Source organism: Triticum aestivum, chromosome 5B (genome assembly GCF_018294505.1).
Source record: "Triticum aestivum cultivar Chinese Spring chromosome 5B, IWGSC CS RefSeq v2.1, whole genome shotgun sequence".
NCBI lineage: Eukaryota > Viridiplantae > Streptophyta > Magnoliopsida > Poales > Poaceae > Triticum > Triticum aestivum.
The window spans coordinates 673,646,940-673,667,467 of NC_057807.1; the positions used below are offsets into that span (position 1 = coordinate 673,646,940).

Here is a 20,528-nt window from a genome sequence, read left to right on the forward strand (position 1 = left end):
AATATAAATAAACTAGTTATATTAATCACTTACTAAATAAACTATTTCCATTAAACACTTGCTAAAAATTCTACTACCCTAGTTCTACCCTAAATTTTCTTACTTCTATTTTATTCAAAACACCTAAAATAATCAAAAAATATATTCTATTAAAAAACCTAAATTCTACAATGTCTACATTCTAAAATCTACATTTAAATTACCTACAATTTGCAAGAACAGAGACAAGGGAGGGAGGGAGGAGGGAGGAGGGGGAGGGGCGGCCGGAGGAGGAGCAGGAGGGGGCGGCCAGAGGAGGAGGAGGGAGGGGCGGTGGGAGGAGGGCTGCCGACGGAGGAGGGAGGAGGGAGGAGGGGCGGCCGGAGGAGGAGGAGGGAGGAGGGGGCGGCCGGAGGCGGAGGAAGGTGGGCGCGGTGGGAGGAGGAGGGAGGAGGGCATGGTGGGAGGAGGAGGGAGGGAAGGAGGTATGGAGGGAGTACCTCAGTGGCGGACGGAAGACGACGGCGGCGGCGGACGACGGGTATCGGCGCGGGCGAGAGTGACTGAGAGGGAGAGTGAGTGAGAGGGTCAACCGCGTGAGGAGGATAAGGTAGGGTTAGTAGTAGAGTGGGTTCGAGAAAAGTGCTACAGCTAAGGAGAATAGCAGTAGCGCTGGGCGGCGATACGCGCTACTGCTAAGTGGGGCTAGCCATGTGCATCGAGTTCAAACATAGCAGCAGCGCTTTTTGCTAGTACGCGCTACTGCTAAAATTATAGCAGCGCACTGCTACTAAGTAGCAGTAGCACATGATTTTGTCCAGCGCTACTGCTAAGATGCTGTGTAGAAGATTTTCCCTAGTAGTGTTTGGATCCCACTTAATAGTACGGTGGTTCCTATGACTCAATAAGAAGAAAAGGAAACTATGAAACAACTATGTCTACGCACTCCATAGTCTTCAAGTGAATAGCTTCACGCGTCATAATCTTCGTCGTGAATGTCTTCACGAACCACCATTGTCTTCAATGTCTTCACACATTTTTAGAGGTCATCTCTGGTAGGTAAACCGAATCAATAAGGGACACTACATGTGTTATCCTGCAATTCTCACAAACAATTAGTCCCTCAACCACGTTTGTCGTCAATACTCCAAAACCAACTAGGGGTGCCACTATATGCACTTACAGGAAGGCTAAGAAGACCTCGGAGCCGAGCATATCCTCGGAAACAAGAGCCGACGTGGAACTCGTCTACGAAGCCAAAGACCTAAAGTTATGAAGTCGTTCCGAGGAAGATGTTAGATGTCCTCGGCTTGAAAACTAGTTCAGGGGTTATTGACTGTACCCGAACTAGGGGGTGCACACCACGTCGGCCCGCCATTCATGGTTCGGGCCAAGGACCCATCAATAACTGAAGAATGGGTCTTGCCCGCCCTAGCCATTGGCGTGATCAAGATGGAGTTATCCGAAGACTTGGCGTACACTTCAAGGCATATTTGATTGATCGACAAGCTTATATGTAGATTGTAACCTACCATATGTAAACCCTAGATAGCCCCGGTGCCTATGTAAGCCGAGGTGTCTAGCCTGTAGAGACTACACTTTCAAGGTCTCAGAGCTTAGAACTCGTTCATACGATCTCGTGGTATATCATATTGTACTTTGTACCCCATCCACGATCAATATAATAAACGGAGGACGTAGGGTTCACCTCTTCCAAAGGGCCCGAACCTGAGTAAATACCGTGTCCCTATTCTTCTTGTTATCATCTTGCTCAGATCATCAGTTTGGGACCTCCTACCCGAGATCCGTCGGTTTTAGCACCGACAGGTGGTCCGCTCGTCTCCGGTGGCTCTAGGGCCATGGAGGCGTGGTGGATCCCGGCCCTTGTCAGTGGGAGGACTCCGTTTTAGACGTTTCTTTGAGTTTTGTTAGGATTTATGTCCTGCTTAGAAAGGCGAGACAGTGGCGGCTCCTTGAAGATGGAATTAGGTTTTTCTCGCGTAGCCCCCATTCCGGTGGTGTCTCTAATAACGTCGGAGGGCATGTGGAGGCGTGTCTCCGGCGGAACTCGCGGGATTCGGTCAACAGTTGCCATTGGTGGATCTATTCGGAGCCGGTTTTTATTCGTCCACGTTTGTGTGTCTTCAGGTTGGATCCTTCCGATCTATGCGTCTCTTCATCGACGGTGTGTTCGTCCTATGGGATCTTACCACGACGATTTTTTGACTATCTAATACAACAAGTTTTACTCGGCTCAAGTGTGTGTGTGAGGGGGTGGGGGGGAGGGGGGGGGGGATGATGTCGACACTTCTTTGGCTCGCTTAAGTGGTTGTAGCCGTCTCTAGGTGATCTACGTATCTGAATGTAATTTTTATTATTTTTGATGTGCTTTGTACTGCTATGATTGAAGCTAGACAGATGACGAGAAAAACACCTGGTCGTGAGTCGTGACAATTCTATCAGCGTGATGAAATTTTATTGGCTTTGATCTGCTCATCAGAAAAAGAATCTACCATACATTTTATTCATCGCACTAAACTAGTGCTAGCAAATTTAATGGAGAAAAAAAATCACTTGATAATGATGAGGATAACGGAGCTGGCGACCATGACGAGCTTCTGGAAGTCTTTGGCGCGCTTGACCATGACCTGCATGACCTCCCCGGTGAAGGTCGCGCAGCTGCCCCAGCACATGCCGCACCCCTTGGCCGCCTCGCCCAGCGTCTGCACCGCCTCCTTGAGCTCACCCCGCCTCAACGCCACCTGCGACGCCGTCAGGTTCTTGACCGCGGCGTCCACGCGCACGGTGCAGTCGCGCACGCACATCCGCAGCCTGGTGCCGCTCGGGGCGCCCCCCAGGTTGACCCACCCGAAGGCGGCCAGCCCCGTGCCGGCCTCGATGGCGATGCGCAGCGACGTCTCCGCGAGCCACCGCGTGTCGTTCACCCTCTGCGGGTCCACCACGAAGGCCAGGGCGCGCGCGCACAGCTGCGGGAACGGCGTCCGCCTGCACACGCTCTTGATCTCCTCCGGAATCGGGTTGGACCCGTAGCCAGGTTCGTCCCACGGCGCGGGCGCCAGCGCGGTCATTGGCGGCATCGCGATGGGTGGCGTCACGGGCTTCGGCGCCGTCACCGGGGGCGAAAGCACCGGCTTGGTCGGCGTCGCCGGAGGTGGCAGCACGGGCTTCGGCGCATACTTCGGCGGCGTCACCGGAGGTGGAGTCACGGGCTTGGGCGGCGTCGACGGGGCTGGAGTCACAGGCTTGGGCGGCGTCGTGGGGGCCGGCATCACCGGCTTGGGCGGCGTCGTGGGGGCTGGCATCACAGGCTTGGGCGGCATCGTGGGGGCCGGCATCACGGGCTTGGGCGGCGTCGTGGGGGCTGGCATCACAGGCTTGGGCGGCGTCGTGGGGTATGGGATCACAGGCTTGGGCGGCGTCGGCGGTGGTGCTGGCAGGGCGCCGGTGAGGAACCGGGAGGGGGCGCAGATGAGGGACAGGAGGAAGACGAGCGTGGCAGGCGAAGCGGCGGCCATGGTTCACCGGAGCGTTGCCAAGAGATGGATCCAGACACGAACTGACTCGATCAGAAACTATAAGCCGGCAGCGACATGTACGATCCATACGTGTGAATCCATGCGCGCGGCGCGGGAGCTCAGGGGCGGAGATGCGTCCGTCTGTCCATGCACTGTCTGAGTCTGTAGGCACCAGTGGCTCTCCTGCATGCATGTATGGCCATGGCCGGGTCACTCCGAGCTCCGGTTACTACGCGCGCGTTTGAATAGTTGACGTGTCATTCCACGACAGGAGCATAATTTATTAGGGATGTGGTTCGACGACCAGGCCCTCGTAATCACAGTGAAGCGATGGATCCACTGTCTACCAATGCGCACAAGACCCTATAAGTCACATCTAAACCAAATATGAGAAACTTATAGAGACTTAAGTGGGCATTTGGGACTTATATGAAATAATATGGTTTTTTAGTCCATATTAAGTCTCAGGAACCAAACAGGTAGGGACTTTTTAGGGACTTGGAACTTATAAGTTGGGATTAAAAAAAGTCCTAGGACTTATGAACCAAACAAGGCCTTAGTTCAATACTTCCTGCGTTTTTACTTAAGTTCGATATTAGCTTTCGTCAAAGTCCAGCTTTGCAAATTTTGACAAAATTTATAAACAAAAATATAAACATATATAACAAATCAATACCATTAGATTCATTATTGTATGTACTTTCATGTCATATAGATTTGTTATGATAAACTAGTTTTTCAGTAAAGTATTTAGGCAATATAGTCTGGGAAATAGGCATAAACTATGAAGATAATAGTATCTAATCGGGCTTAGCCAAAATACATATTGATAAGATACTAAAGCAGCTTAGTATGAAAAAAGACAAGAAGAGTTTCTTGTCGAAGTCACATGGAAGAAGTTTTAAGTAAGAATTGGTATCCTGGAATACTGATGAGTGAAACATATGATTTCAATCATACTTGTGTTATTTATATTCCATGGTATGTAAACAACCAGATATGTCCAATATTCCAAGTAAGTTGTGAGTAAAGTTAGCAGAATGATCAAATTGTTGATCATAGGACAACAGCAGAAAATGTCGTTAAGTACTAACGACATGTTTCTCGCATACGGAGAAAAAGAAGAGATTGTTGTAAGGAGTTGCATCAATACATGCTCGTTGTAAGTAGTTGTAAGTGCATCAAGTGCCCCCTTCGTGGTTTTGGAGCATTGAAGACAAATAGGTTAAGGGACTAATATGTTTGTGAGTATACACATGAGTTATAGTTCCTGAAGATTTGGTTTAACCGACGAAAGACGACCTCTAAAAATGTATTTCTCAAGTGATATTTATTTTAATATCAACGGGTCTTAAAAGGCCAAGAGGTGGAAGGAGAATTGGGCCACATAGGCCCAGGGGAGGCGCCCCTTTTCCTAAGTTGGGGAGCCAAATTGGGTGGGGGAAGGACTCCTCCCCCCCCCCTCCCTAGCCGACGCATGTTGGGGAGTCCTTCCTCTCCTTCTAGCGCCCCTCCTCTCCCCTCCAACCTATATATACTTGAGGTATTCGCACCTTTTGAGCAAAAAAGTTTTGGAGCCTACTCTAGTTCCCTAGTTCTAGTTTTAGTTGATCGTGGTTGATCTAATTAGAGCTATACCTAGATCCTCTAATCCTCATAATTAGAAACTCAGTGTGGTTCTAATATCATCCCTCTAATTCTCCAGCGACGATTAGCTCTCGATGGTGAAGCATTGCCGGATCCTGAAGATTGTATGCTTGTAATCTATGGAGAGGTCATGCTTTCGGTTATCCATTCGAGCGACTGTTCGTGGACGGTCCACCGTATTGTTCATCAACGGTTCGAGGGAGTTCAAGTACGATCTAAACCGGCTCGTTTTCTTCCGCTGCAACTCAGAGTCGGCAATGATCTAATCCAAACCGTTTATCACATCTTCAATTTGACTTGTGGCCCACAACACGAATCATAGAGAGATCCTCTAACCACTGCATGTCCGCGAAAGCTAAGTCGCGCACTAAGCCAGACGGAAGAAGCTCTCACACCTAGGGACTGCAATATCGGGCCGGGCCGTTATGCTCACGGAGACTTAAAAATAGCGAACAAAATGGGGGAACCAGGAATTAATCCATGGTCTCCCAGTTGTTGCGCAGCGCTCCAAGCCACTCGCCTCACACTGAGTTCGTGTTAAGTTAGGTGGGCGCACCGTATTGAAGGCATAAAGAGTTGGGTTTCTTTATTGGTGTTCCGAGTTTTTTTCTTTTTTCTTTTATTTTTTTACCGGCTTTTCTTTGTTTTCATTGGGTTTTTCTTTTCTTTCTTTTCATTGCCTTTCTTCGGTTTTCTTCAAATCTTTCTCGGTTTTCACATGTCCCCCTTTTTTTCTTCATTTTTCTTTAGTTTTGTTTATTTCTTTCTTTTTTTTCAATCGCTTTTCTTCAAATACTAGATTAACATTCTTTGAATACATGGTAAACATTTTTTCTATACACATTTAATTTTTTTGAAATTCTTGATTACATTTTTCAAATACTTGTTCAACATTTTTTCAAATGCTTGATTAACTTTTTTATATACATAATCAAAAAAATCCATCAATTTTGAATACATGGTAAACATTTTTTCCATTCACATTTAGCATTTCCCAAATGCTTGATTAACATTTTTCAAATACTTGTTCCTCATTTTTCAAATACTTATTCAACATTTTTCAAATATTTGTTCAACATTGTTTCAAATGTTTTTTGTAGACTGTTTTTTGTTATATATATATATATATATATATATATATATATATATATATATATATACCATAGCTTGCCCTAGAAATAGCTTTCAGTGCCGTTGGTGTGCTTTGTGATTCACGCTGGCTACATGGTGCGGTACCATCTCAAGGCCATGTGCTGTGTTAATTCGACTGTGGTGATAGGCTGGTTCTCGCCGCTTTATGCTTAATGAGCTGACAAAAAGCCTGCCGGCGTGCACTGGCGAAGCAGTGGCCGATGCGAGTGTCTGTACATCATAGGTTCCACCCATCATACGTACATCTCGCCGTGACGTCCGTTGGCGAGCCGCATGCAGGTTCGAACCACCAGATGCGACATATCCATGCGTACACCTAGGAGGAACCTATGGAATCCATGCGATTGAACTTGTATGAGAATTATTATTATTATTTATCGGCCGGCTCGACGGGTATGCGCAAGTATTCGGAAACGTATACATACACGCTGCATGCAGTTTACATACTTAGCCCACCCGATGCATGCAATGATATAATGTGAAGGTAGGTATTGATTGACTTCATGACCATTTGTGCACATGTACAGGAGCGCTTCCCGCAAAAAAAAACCATGTATAGAAGTGCACGTACGTATGAGTGCATTCCATACATATGCAAGCTTCATGACCAACTGCGCACATGCATACATATGCAAGCTTCACTGGTTCTTTTTTTTGCAGAGGAAAAGGAGACCGGTTCTAGTGAACACTCTACTCGGTACCATAAGTAGTTTGAGCTGTTTCCAAAAATACCATGTGTCTTCTTACGCGGGTAGTTCCAATCATCGGAGCTTTCGCTAATGACCTACTCGGTACCACATGTAATTTCATCGGTTCCGCGCGAGCGTGTGTGTGTGTTAGTGAGCAGTCGGTCGGTTCCAATGTGAGGGATCACCGGATCTTCCGTGAACACTCTATTCGGTACCACAAGTAGTTTGAGCAGTTCCAAAAAAATACCATGTGTGTTCTTATGCGGTCAGTTCCAACGTGATTAATCATGGGAGCTTTCATTAATGACCTACTCGGTACTACATGTAATTTCATCGGTTCTGTATGTGTGTACTCGTGAGCGGTCGGTTCCAATGCGAGCGATCATCGGATCTTCCGTGAATACTCTACTCGGTACCACAAGTAGTTTGAGCAGTTCCTAAAAATACCACGTGTGTTCATATGCGGTCAGTTCCAACGTGATTGATCATCGGTGCTTCAGTTCATGGCCTACTCGGTACCACATGTAGTTTCATCGGTTCCGTGTGTGTGTGTGTATTAGTGAGCAGTCGGTTCCAATGTGAGGGATCACCGGGTCTTCCGTGCATACCCTACTCGGTACCACAAGTAGTTTGAGTTGTTCCTAAAAAATACAGAAAATTACCCTCTGTTCCAAAATAGTTGTCGTTGGGAAACTTCTCCGACCAGGTGAAAACAGGAAAAAGTACCAAACTACCCTCAATTTGAAATTCTTGTCGCCGGGGATCTTCGTCTTCCTCCATCGCTCCTCCCCTCCGCCAGGCTCCACCCCACTGCTGCAGCTCCGGCGTCCGCCCGCGCCGGCCGTAGCTCCCTCGCCGGCCGCCTTCCTCCGCTCCAATCGAGAGCCCAAACTCATACGCAACTCCCTCGTCGTCCGCCACAGCCTCCAGCCGCCCGCGACTCCTGGCCTTCGCGCCGCCCGTGCTCCTCCCCGCACCGACCAGCAGCAGCGCCGCCCGTGCTCCTCCCCGCACCGACCAGCAGCAGCGCCGCCCGTGCTCCTCCTCCTCTTGCCTGAGCCTTCCAGCTCCTCGATTCAGGCACTGGAGCTCCGGATCCGGCCAATTGACCTCCGTCCGTGCTCCTCCCCGCACTGACCAACAGCAGCAGCATCGCATCCTGTGCTCCTCCTCCTGCCTCAGCCTTCCAGCTCCTCGATTCAGGCACTGGAGCTCCGGATCCGGCCAATTGACCTCTGCCCGTGCTCCTTCCCGCACTGACCAACAGTAGCAGCCTGTGCTCCTCCCCGCCCGTGCGCCGCCTGTGCTGCTGTTTGAATTGATCAAAATTGTTAATCACCAAAGAAATTGATTGCCGGAGTTGTACCACTTCTTCTCGCCACAGACAGAAATTGATTAGATGTGGTGATTGACCAGGACGTCTTCTCGCCAGTCACAGCAAGCTTGAATTGATCGCCAGAGCAATTTTGAATTGATCAGCAAGGAGCAGCCACTGTCCATCTGTTCACCTGTCAAAACTAGCAGATCAACAGTAGGAGCAAGGATCAGCAAGGAGCAAGGATCAGCAAGGAGCAGAAAATTGACAAATTAGCAGATCAACGGTAGGTGAGCTACTCCATTTTTATGTGCTACATCTGCTACAAGAAATTCAGTGTACTCATGCTTGTAATTGTACTCTTGCACAAAATTTACTCCATGCTAGTACTCCAGATCATGATTAAGTACTCAAGAAAACAATGTTAGTTCTGGCACTAAGTATGGCTCTGCATCTGTGAGATCACTTCTGGTGTTAGTATTGGGTCATGCAACTTCGGCTAGGATGTTCTTGGTTGCTTCCTTGCTTGCAATTCGTAAAGACCTTTTCAGTCATTTTGTGATCTTGTGAAATATGCTAATATCAGCATGAAGCAAAGATGTTTTGCTGTGAAAAAAGAACTGAATATCATCTAGAAATTGAAATGAAGTGAGTACTTTCCAATAACCAAGGTCTAACTTGATCTGGAAAAGATACCAGGTTTAGTTGGTCTCCGTACATTGTTAGTTGGTCCTGCATATGCTGCCATTTAGTGGCAGAATGCTGTTTGGCAAGGCGGTGCTCAATTTTGAACAACAAATTACTGAAGCCTTGCTAAACAGCAAATCCTATACTCCAGCACATAAAAGTTCATAGAGAGCAAGCAATTGGCTTTCTTCCAATTAGCTTGATACTCCACAGATTAGGTTGCAGCAAAAATGCACTACAGAGCAAACAATTACTCCAAACAAGCACTATTGATCAGCATCCTACTCCTGAAAACAAGCACTACTTGCACTTGCAAATTTGTACAGAGTAACACTGATCATGGGAGTACAAAAGGTTTCAGTTAATTTAAATTAACTGAAAAGGTGTAATTTATTTTCAATTACTGGACAGTGCTATTGAGAGTTTATTTACTGTCATTATTTAAGTTGCCAGACAAACTATATGTGCATCCAAAAGAATTCGGCTATGAGTATCCGCTTACTAAGATTCGGTGCATCCTTTTCCTGAAGTTCAGCCAATATGTTTATTGATGGTTGAGCATCCAAAAAAGTTGATATTCCAGCAGAAAAGGATGCTCATTGCACAAAGAGTTCTTTTCCTGAATGCTCACCTGCAGCAGCAACATTGCACAAAGAGGCGAATTCAGTCAAGTGCAGAGACGAGTTAGAGGCAAATTCAGTCAACATTTGCACAAAGAACTGTTGTCTCGTGTAACTACAGAGGCCAGGGCGTCCTCGTCGCCCACCAGGACCAGCCTGTACCTTTGTTTGCACGGGAGTGGTTGTCGTCCGCCTCGATGAAGCCGCAGCCCAGCGCCTCGAGTAGTGAACTGCCAAGAGTAATTCGGTTAACAAGCAAGAGTAGTGTTAACAAGCAACAGTAGTGCTACAACAAGGATTTAGTTAATTTTTACTCCTACACTAAATCTGGAATACTCCTACACTAAAGTACTCCTAATTAACTGAAGATCTTGAGCCTTTTAAACTACAGCAGCAGCAGTATACAGATAATCATAACTCTAAATCACAGTTAAATAATGTATGTGTATTTTGTTCTCCATTTTGTGAGGCTTGATCATTTTTACTTCATATACTCCATTTAAATGAAAGAGAAGAGAAGAGAAGAGAAAGAGAAGAAGAGACAAGAAGAGAAAGTGGAGTACAGAGAACAGAATTCAAAATATGTCGCTTCTTCACCTTCAGCTAGCTAGCTTACCCAAACAAAATTCAGAATCACTTCGAGCAGAGCCAAAAGCCCATATGTGTTCATCAAATCACTGTACAGACATGAGGAAAAAGGTGCAGAAACACTGAACCACAGAGCCAGCAAACAAAAATAACAGGGCATACAGGCAAAACCAAAAAATCCAGATGATAACTGAAACATCACCAAGATTTGCAGCCTTGGAAACATCACCAAGATCGCCCGTGAAACAAGACGACGAAAACAGGACAGTAACCTGAAGATAATCACAAAGGCGACTACTGTTGCATCTTTCCTGTTTGTGTTTTACCTCCATGTGGAGGCAGTCGTGATCAATCAGACCATTTCATCTTCGTCCTGGATGGACAGCCCAATCGATTAACTGAAACCCCAACGGATGAGCAACTACCTAGACCCAATTTCAGTGCAGCTCATGCTTCTGATTTCTTAATTCTTTGGGGATTACTCCACCATTGCATGGCACTTCTGAATTCTTAACTCGAAATCGGAAGAAGTGGCGGCACCAACGAATCACTAGTCAATCGAAGTATTAACAGAATAACAGAGCAGGGAAGAGGAAGGGGGTGGGTGGCGGCCGGACCTGTGAAGATGACGAGGTCGGGGTCCTCGGCGTGGATGACGCGGTAGAGGAAGGCGGTGATGTTGAGGTCGGAGCAGCCGGCGACCTGCTCGGGCAGCACGTCCTCGCACGCGGTGCTCCGCCTGTCCGCGTAGTGCATGTCCGCCACCTGCAGCACCTTGAACGTGCCGCCCTCCCGCCGGAACGCAGCCCGCCGCCGCCAACCCTGAGGAAGCGGCGGATGACGCCAGCGGTCGGGCCCGAGCCGGAGATCCCCGCCACCCTGAGGAAGGTGGAGCAGCCGCGCTTCAGATCCAGCCGCCGTCTCGCCGAGCTCCCCCTCCCGCACCACGATCTCCACCTTGGCCTCCTCTTCCCGCTGCTCCAGCACGGATCGAGTACCGCCGCCCACGGATCGAGCACCGCCGCCACGAATCGAGCACCCCAACTGGTAAAAATGTCACCTTTCACCGACGAGAGGGAGGCGGGCTGCTAGGGTTATGGGCGGTGAGGTGCAAGACTGCGGTGAGGAAGACACCGACGAGAGGGAGAGGGTGGCGACTGGCCGGCGAGCGACTGGCCGACGAGAGGGCGAGCGGTCGGGGAGAGAGAGCGAGTGGTCAGGGAGAGAGTGAGAGCTGCAAGCGGTCGGGGAGAGAGCGAGCGGGAGGGCAAAATGGGAAAGTGAAGAAAAATCGCAACGTGACGATCGGTACACTAGTTTTCCCCAACGACAACTATTTCGGAACAGAGGGAGTAATACCTACATGTACGGATGGGTTGATGGGAAGATGAGTAGTGATTAGTTCGACGGGAGATAGACCCAAATAAAGAAAGAATTGCCTAAACATGATTTAGCATTTGCTCACTCAAATAAAGAATAAAACAGTTTTCCTATAAATCCTGCTACTATGCATTAAAATAAAAATAGACGTTGATTTTCTTTTGTGCTTATATGCTAAACCAGTTTTACTAATCTTGGATTAGTTACATTATCCAAACAGAGTTTATGTTGAAAATCGGGACAAATTCACTTTTAAATAACAAGTTCCCTACACAACTAAGCATCAAAACACCCATCCCAGAAGTTCCACGGACAAGTACTTGTCACGTCTCACATGGGCACGTGAGTTTGTGTCCGTTCCTCAAGCTTTTTCGTTTTCGCTAGAGGTTCCACCAAGCTGCATGCGTTGAGCACATGAACCTTTGTCCCTGTCGCTGTCCTGAATCACAAGCAGATGGACCACTGCATGATGCCCCACGACGCAGCCTTTTTCTGGTAAAACGGACTGCAAAACACTCCACAAACCCCTCTTTAATTTCTCTCTCATATGGTCAGCACGAATCACGGGGCACACACTTGTGGCTACGATAGCTATTGCTGTAGCAAGCTATGGTAGACACAATTTTGCATATATATATATATATATATATATATATATATATATATATATATACAGAATACTTTAAAGTATAAACAAAAGTACAGAAATAAAGCACAAAAGGAAGAAAAAAAAGAAAAAAAAGGAAAAACAAACAGAAAAAGTGCATGTGACCTGCCGCACGCGTGGGCCGGCCCATCTCGTCTTGTAGACATGACAGTGGTTCTTTTCAGTCAATGGTTGCTGTCACTTGTTGATTTTCTCCAGCAGATGCTTGGCTCAAAAAATGCCAGCTTGATGGAGCAAGAAAATTTCCACACGTCTTGATGGAGATAACTCAGCTTGATGGTAGCTGTCTTCATCTTGAGTAAAGGCTCCGTTCCCTATAAGTCACTAGTTGTGTACATTGGGACGGTCAGAATATCCACATTTTTTATTAGTAAGAGATCGACCTAGCTCATACTAGACCAAATGAAGAAGGCATGCAAGCTCATGACTTCGAGATCATCCTTTGTAGCAGCAATTCTCTTCTTGGTCATGTCTTCAAGCTGTAGATTCGCACGTGCGGCGGATACTCTCCTTCCAGGCCAATCTCTGTATGGTAACCGTACCCTATTCTCGAAGAATGGTGCCTTTGAGTTGAGTTTCAGCTGCCTATCTCCTCCATGTTCAGACTTTACATTTGGCATCTGGTATGTCAACTCATCAACTTGTAGTGCTCTTCTAGTTTGGTCACCTCCTCAATTGCAAGGGTACCTCACCTCAGACCATTGGAACTCGATTCTTACCCTCTCAAATGGCAACTTGTACCTCACCTTGCTGACCTATGGCCATGATGCTATTATCTGGTCATCAGATGGTATTGTGGAGAGACCAAATGAATCTACTTCTGCAGTTGCAGTACTTCTTGACAACGGAGATCTGGTAATAAGAGACAAAGTGAATAGTTCATTATTGTTCTGGCATAGCTTCGATCACCCAACTGACACACTGCTACCTGGAGGACGGCTGGGATATGTTAATAATATGATCAGTACCAGGGGGCCTACTGATGCTGTTTCTTGCGTCAGTTATTCTAAACTGCGGATGAATATAGACAGAGAATTTACTGTTTTCACTTATTACAACACTTCTTATTACCTCAGTTATATTTATACCAATTATTCCGGCACCTTCCCCAGGTGGATGGATATTCATGGATATTTGTCCAACAATTCACATTTATATTTACGGTTGCATTATGATGGTACCATTACTGCTGCTAAACTATGGGGCTGTGGGACTGTGTTGTGGTCTGCTCAAGGTTCCAAGCAGGAAAACTCAGAATGCAAGCAACAAGTATTAGATTCCAAGCAAGAAAAGTCAAATTCAAAAATTAAAATCGTTGTTCTGATTACAGTGGTAGGTGTGTTTACCATTATGCTTGTTTGCCTTGTTATTTCCTGGAGAAGGAGAAAGAAGCTATCCCTGGAACTACCATTGAGTTCCAATAGCAGCCTCGAGATCTTTTCCAGCATGCAAATGAAGAAGGCAACGAATAATTTCTCCGAAAAACTTGGAGAAGGAGGTTTCGGTTGTGTTTACAAGGGGGCATTGGCAAGTTTGTCTCTAGTGGCGGTCAAAAAGCTAAAATGCATTGGGCAAGGGGAAAAGCAATTCCGAGCAGAAGTACAGACAATTGGCATAATTCACCACATTAATCTTGTCCGATTGTTTGGTTTTTGTGCCGAAGGGCAGAAACGGTTGCTGGTATATGAGTACATGGAGAACGGTTCTTTGAGTTCTCATCTGTTTTCGAAGAGTTCGGCCATATTGACCTGGGATCTTCGGTACCATATAGCACTTGGAACTAGGAATGCAAAGAATGCATTATACACTGTGATGTGAAGCCAGACAATGTACTTCTCAATGCAGAGTTCTGCCCCAAGATTGCGGACTTCGGCATGGCGAAGCTTCTTGGTCGAGATTTCAGCAGGGCTTTGACAACAATGCGAGGGACATCCGGATACCTTGCACCGGAGTGGATATCAGGACTGCCGATCACATGTAAGACTGATGTTTACAGCTATGGTATGATGCTTCTTGAAATCATATCTGGTCGAAGGAATGCGGAGAAATTTAAGGAAGGGAAGTTCACATACTTTCCTATCTTTGCGGCAATCAAGGTGAGTGAAGGAGATGTTATGTGTCTGCTGGACAGTAGGTTGGAAGGCCAGGCAGATGTAGAGCAGCTGAGCAGAGCTTGCAAAATCGCGTGCTGGTGCATTCAAGATGCCGAGGATGATAGGCCGATGATGGGACAAGTTGTTCACATGCTGGAGAATGTCATGGATGTGGAAATCCCTCATATTCCAAGGTCGCTTGAAAATTATGTTGGCATGGAGGATTGCTCTTACTCTGCGAAACCAGATAACTTGTTCTAAATTCTACATGTTTGTTTTATAGGCCGGCCTTGGCTATAAGGCCCAGTGGTTTATGTTTCTGTGTATATTTCTGAAGTGCAGTGGAACACAGGAATATATATATGTGGTGTGTCTTGTACTTTCGTAAAATCAAGCAGAGTACTCTGTTTTTGGAGTTCCTGCTCTCTTGTTACTCTCTGCTATATTAACCTTTAAGAGGATACATAAATGGGCATAGTGACCTCTAAAAACAAATTGTACGTATTGTAGAAAAAATAAGTATGCATCAATGTGTTGGCTAATAGCTGCTCAAGAAAGCCGCTGGAGCTAAGCAAACTTCATTTGGGCATTCTGTTTATATGCAAAAATCTGTCTACCAGTATGTTCCGGCACTTATACAAATTCAGAGCATAAACGTTCCATACATTATTTTCCGCGTTGGGAGCTGTTGGGTCTGTTTTTATGCCACCTAAACTATTCTGGTGCAGACCTGAGCTGAGCCCGGAAGTCTGGAACAGATTCTGAGCTGAGTCCGAAGAACTCCGGGAGTCCGAAGAGTTTCGGTGCACCAGGCCTGAAGTAAAATTCTACATGTCCTTTTTCCTCCTTCCTGACAGTGGGGATCTGTCCCGGTGCACCAGGCTGAAGTAAAATTCTACATGTCCTTTTTCCTCCTTCCTGACAGTGGGGATCTGTCCCGGTGCACCAGGCTGAAGTAAAATTCTACATGTCCTTTTTCCTCCTTCCTAACAGTAGGAATCGTAAGTAAAACTCGACCAACTCATATAGCAAATGCCTGAATCTTATTTCTTTGTTTCATAACACCGAGACCAAGTAAAATAGAAGTAAGCACATAGCAGATAACGCGCTCGCCGCTTCATATAGTTGGCGCACACAGTGATGGTGGGAAACCAGCGTACAGTCGTCCAGGTAAGTGTTTGCAAAATGCTGTGAACAACTCGACCTGGAAAGTCTTCAGATCTAGCGAGAAGTACTTCTCTTTTGAAGATATGGAGTACATCACGTATGTGAGCAAGTATCCCCAGCTACACTAGCCAGAAGTACATGCTTTACCGGCAACGGGATGACCTTCTCCAAGTGCCATTGGTTATTTGTCGGAATAGAATACACGTGCCACTACCGTTGATCTTTGTTGTCCTTATCATAGCCGTTACCTATGGCGAGTATCCCCAGCATTCCTTTTGCTGCCTCGACAACGACAAAACTCTTAGCCACTAGTTGTTCAGATGGGAGGTTGATAACAGAGAACCCCATTACGCACACGTCAAGCACAAGTAACTCATTCCGCAAATGCAAATACCAATAGAAGCATCCATGGACGAACTGACGACTGGACAGCCCAGGCTCAGACTTTACAACTGAAGCAGCAGGACATGCCATTGTCCATTCAAAGAGGAGAAGATTAGAAGCAACAGATTCATTTTGCATTGCGCCAACCTTTTTTTTTTTGAAATAGTCACCGGGAGGGAAGGCTCCCCACTTGAATATATTTCGAAGTGGACAAAATGCCAAGTGATTGATCATGTTTATAAGGAAAACCGGATCAAAAACCTAAACAAGTTGACCCTGTTTATAAGGGAAACTTGGCCGAAAAACCGTATAACAAGGGAAAAGAAGAAGAGACAAAGTCGCCCTAGAGGGAACGGTGCTCCCCTCTCCTCTCACGTGGCGCTCCCGCGGGCGCCCGGGGAGGAAACCCTAGCCCCTCGCCGAACTCCCCCACCTCTCCCTCCCTCCCCTCGTTGCCGCCGGTGGTGCGTTGGTGGGCGAAGCCCCTCCAACATCGGCAGCGGTTGGCCACCCTTCTTCCCCCTCTTCGGTGGCATGCAGCGTGGGACGGGGCCGTCAGGGGTGGCATGGCGCTGAGCACCGGGCGCAGGCGGCGCGGCGGCGCGGCGGCAGGAGCTGTCGGGGCGGCGGCCCCCTGGTGGCGGTGCGAAGGACTGTGGGCGGCGGCGGATCCCTCCCCTTGTCGTCTCTGGCACCTCTTTCCTCGTCGTCTGCATCAATCCAGCGGGTTGGGCGCTAAATCTGGCTTCCTTAATGGCTGGCGGTGCCACTCGTGGCCCGCTGTGGGCTAGTTCGTCGGCAACCAAGGGACCCAAGGTGGGGCCTTTAATTTCCGACCTTCCGGCGGTTGGCGTGATGCTTGGGGGTTGGTTCTTGGGGGCGGCGGGATGCGCGGGTGCGTGCCCGGCGGCTCCAACGCTGGGAGCTCGCTTGGGGGCACGGGTTGGGCAGTGGCCGGGGTGGCCGCTCACTAGTGCAGAACCGGGCAATAGCACCAGTTCGTAAGGCCCTTTAGTGCCGGTTACATAACCGGCACTAAATTGTGGTCACTAAAGGCCCCCCCTTTAGTACCGGTTCAGCATGAACCGGTGCTAAAGGGCAACCACGTGGCACGAGCCAGCTCCGGGGGCCTGGAGCCCTTTAGTACCGGTTGGTAAGACCAACCGGTACTATAAGGTTTGGGGGGTTTTTAGTTTTATGATTTCTTTTTCATTTAATTTTGTGTTTCCATTTTAATTTTTTTTCGTTTGCTGGTATTTTACGATACTACACATTGTACATGTTATGCATATATATATATATATATATATATATATATATATATATATATATATATATATATATATAAATAGAATTTCTAGTAGAACCAATCATCGAGTTCAACATGATTGTCATGATATAAGCGTTCATATATAACACCACAAAAGCAAATCACTTAAGTTCAGAACGAAGAACACGGACATGAAAGGACAAGTACTAATTAAGAGCAGCATGAAGAACTAGCTAAATCACTCCTGCTAGCTACTCTCTCTCTCTGGTAAAATAGCATAGAACATGTATAGCTCTCCTGATTGATCATACTGGAGCATGCCGATGAACCTGTCTCCTAATCGTGGGCTGCGCTTCTCATTGCTGCCCCCTAGTACTTCTCTGCGATCATTAACAATTTTCCTCCAATCTTTCACTATTAAGCATTCATCGCTTCTAGAAATCTTGAATGCATTCATGTGCAATGCAGGATATCTTGGCCGTAAGCTAACAATTGACATCTGACCTTTAGTCTCGATCCCCTGAGGCACAACTGTCATCGGGAGTCCCTGTTGAAGAACATCGTATAGTACTTAATTAATATACTTAGCAATGAAAGTTTAGCAAAAAAAATATGTATGCAAAATATGCACTGAGGACAAATAGTAAATATCTTACCATCATTCCTAAATAGATGTGACCGTAGTTCAATACCATCACTATTGGTCGCACGTTTTGAGTACTAACATTTCTAAGTGCAGGAAGAAAATTTGTCTTGACAGTATGAAGATCCTCAAGCCATGAAACATAATGACTTATCTCCTCGCAGTTTAGTTCAGCGCCGGGACAGTAGTAGGTCCTGTCTACCAAGCGCCGGACATGTTTGGTTGAATGGAGATAAGCTGTCAATAGAAATTAGTTGTCAGTTATTTTTGAATAAGCAATATCAAAGACAAAAATATAGTTGAGAAGAACTCACATAATGGTAGAACTGGAGGCGTCTGCACATCGACCCATATGTCTCTATTACCTTCAATATCATCTTCCGGACGAATATCAAAGGTGATAACCATACCAGGCTCAAATGCATAAGCCTTGCATAGTGCTTGCCAAGTTTTGCATTCAAAATAGGTGTACGTGTGTGCATTGTATACTTTGACGTTGAAAGTATAACCATCATGCTCAGTTTTCAGGTAAGCTCTCTTTACCTCCATAGTTTCCATATCTTTGAAACCTATCTTATCCAAGACAAAAATTCTTGCATGGCAGGGGATGCGCTAGTAGAATAGTGAAAATTAAAAATTATAAGTCAGGCAAATGAAGCATATATAAGTCATGCTTAATTACGAAAACAGACTTGTCGTTGTGACTTACTGTATCGAATTCGAAAGTCTCATCCAGCTTGATGCTGAATCGCCTACCATCAACAAGGAAATTTCTGTCGCATTGGCCGCGCTGGTCTTCACAGTATTCGCACATAATGAAATTTTTTCCGTCGTCAGACGACATTTCCTATGTTCATATTAGGCAAAACATTAAACACTTAGTAATTCAATTAATTCAACTACTTCTATTAATTCAACTAAGCATTTACTAAAAATAAACTAGTTATATTAATTCAATTAGTTCAACTAAGCATTTACTAAAAATAAACTAGTTCTATATATTAATTCAACTAGTTCAACTAAACATTTACTAAAAATAAACTAGTTATATTAATTCAACTAGTTCAAAGTAAGCATTTACTAAAAATAAACTAGTTTTATATATTAATTCAACTAGTTCAACTAAACATTTACTAAAAATAAACTAGTTATATTAATTCAACTAGTTCAAAGTAAGCATTTACTAAAAATAAACTAGTTCTATATATTAATTCAACTAGTTCAACTAAACATTTACTAAAAATAAACTAGTTATATTAATTCAACTAGTTCAAAGTAAGCATTTACTAAAAATAAACTAGTTCTATATATTAATTCAACTAGTTCAACTAAACACTTACTAATTCAATTAATTCAACTACTTCTATTAATTCAACTAAGCATTTACTAAAAATAAACTAGTTATATTAATTCAATTAGTTCAACTAAGCATTCACTAAAAATAAACTAGTTATATTAATTCAATTAGTTCAACTAAGCATTTACTAAAAATAAACTAGTTATATATATTAATTCAACTAGTTCAACTAAGCATTTACTGAAAATAAACTAGTTATATATATTAATTCAACTAGTTCAACTAAGCATTATATTTACTAAAAATAAACTAGTTATTATATTAATTCAACTAGTTCAACTAAGCATTTACTAAAAATAAACTAGTTATATATATTAATTCAACTAGTTCAACTAAGCATTTACTAAAAATAAACTAGTTATATTAATTCAATTAGTTCAACTAAGCATTTACTAAAAATAAACTAGTTCGTTCTATATATTAATTCAACTACTTCAAACTAAACATTAACATATTTCTAATTCATCGATGATAACATTTCTAACATTCTAAAAATAAACTAGATAGTGTATGTGTGTGTTTGTGTGTGTAGTGTGTGTGTGTGTAGTGTGTGTGTGTGTATGTGTGTGTGTGTGTGTGTATGCGTGTGTGTGTATGGAGTGGGCCGGGCGCGTACGGGTGGCGGGGGCAGCGACGATGGGCGGCGGGGGCCGGGGACGGCGACGAGACGGGCGGCGGCGGCCGGGGACGGCGACGCGACGGGCCGGCGGCGACCGGGGATGGCGACGAGACGGGCGCGGCGGGGGCGGCGACGACGACGGGCGGCAGCGGCGGCAACGACGACGGGCGGTGGGGGCGCGCGGCGACGACGATGACGGGCGGCAGGGGCGGCGAGGGCGACGGCACGGTGGCGCGGCGGCGGCGTCGTCTGCTAGATCGATGTCTCGCGCGAGAAGTGGAACGAAGTGGCGACGATAACTGATTTTTCGTACGTGGAGTATATATAGGGGGAGCCTTTAGTACCGGTTGAAGCCACCAACCGGTACTAAAGGTCAATTTTTGCCAGCCCAAGCGGCGGGAAACATGGGCCTTTAGTACCGGTTGGTGGCTCCAACCGGTACTAAAGGGCAACACATTAGTACCGGTTGGAGCCTCCAACCGGTACTAATGCCCGTGCGCTGCCACCCGCTATGCGCTACGTTTAGTCCCACCTCGCCGAGCGAAGGGCAGCCGCACTGGTTTATAAACCCAGCCGTGGCTGCCCTTTCGAACTCCTCTATATAGCAGGCTTCTGGGCCTAATTAGGGCGCGCTGCCCTGTGAGCCTGCTGGCCCTACTGGGTATGTATTTGCACACCCAAGGTCTGGCAGGCCCACCGGGCAGCGCCCCAACATGTTTTTTATAAATTTTTTTC

At 46.0% G+C, this 20,528-nt stretch overlaps 1 protein-coding gene and 2 pseudogenes across 5 annotated transcripts; 1 reads left to right on the forward strand and 2 right to left on the reverse strand.

The window, feature by feature from the left end:
- Positions 1-7,530: 7,530 nt before the first annotated feature.
- On the reverse strand, positions 7,531-11,548 carry LOC123114100 (uncharacterized). 5 transcript variants are annotated; one of them, XM_044535469.1, is made up of 6 exons: positions 10,831-11,548; positions 9,788-9,855; positions 9,508-9,529; positions 8,417-8,520; positions 8,022-8,309; positions 7,531-7,984 (listed from the first exon to the last, which is right to left on the reverse strand). In XM_044535469.1, the coding sequence occupies exons 1-6, from the start codon at positions 10,967-10,969 to the stop codon at positions 7,613-7,615; spliced, it is 993 nt and encodes a 330-aa protein (XP_044391404.1). In that variant the 5' UTR covers positions 10,970-11,548; the 3' UTR covers positions 7,531-7,612. The 5 variants fall into 5 exon arrangements, 3 of the variants coding, with proteins under 3 accessions (XP_044391404.1, XP_044391403.1, XP_044391405.1); XM_044535468.1 differs by having other exon boundaries at positions 8,022-8,312; positions 10,831-11,547; XM_044535470.1 differs by having other exon boundaries at positions 8,022-8,312; positions 9,015-9,636; positions 10,831-11,049.
- Positions 11,549-12,638: 1,090 nt separating this feature from the next.
- LOC123117571 (G-type lectin S-receptor-like serine/threonine-protein kinase At2g19130) lies at positions 12,639-14,691 on the forward strand (annotated as a pseudogene).
- A 779-nt stretch (positions 14,692-15,470) lies between these two features.
- Positions 15,471-16,472, reverse strand: LOC123115251 (uncharacterized; annotated as a pseudogene).
- Positions 16,473-20,528: the final 4,056 nt, after the last annotated feature.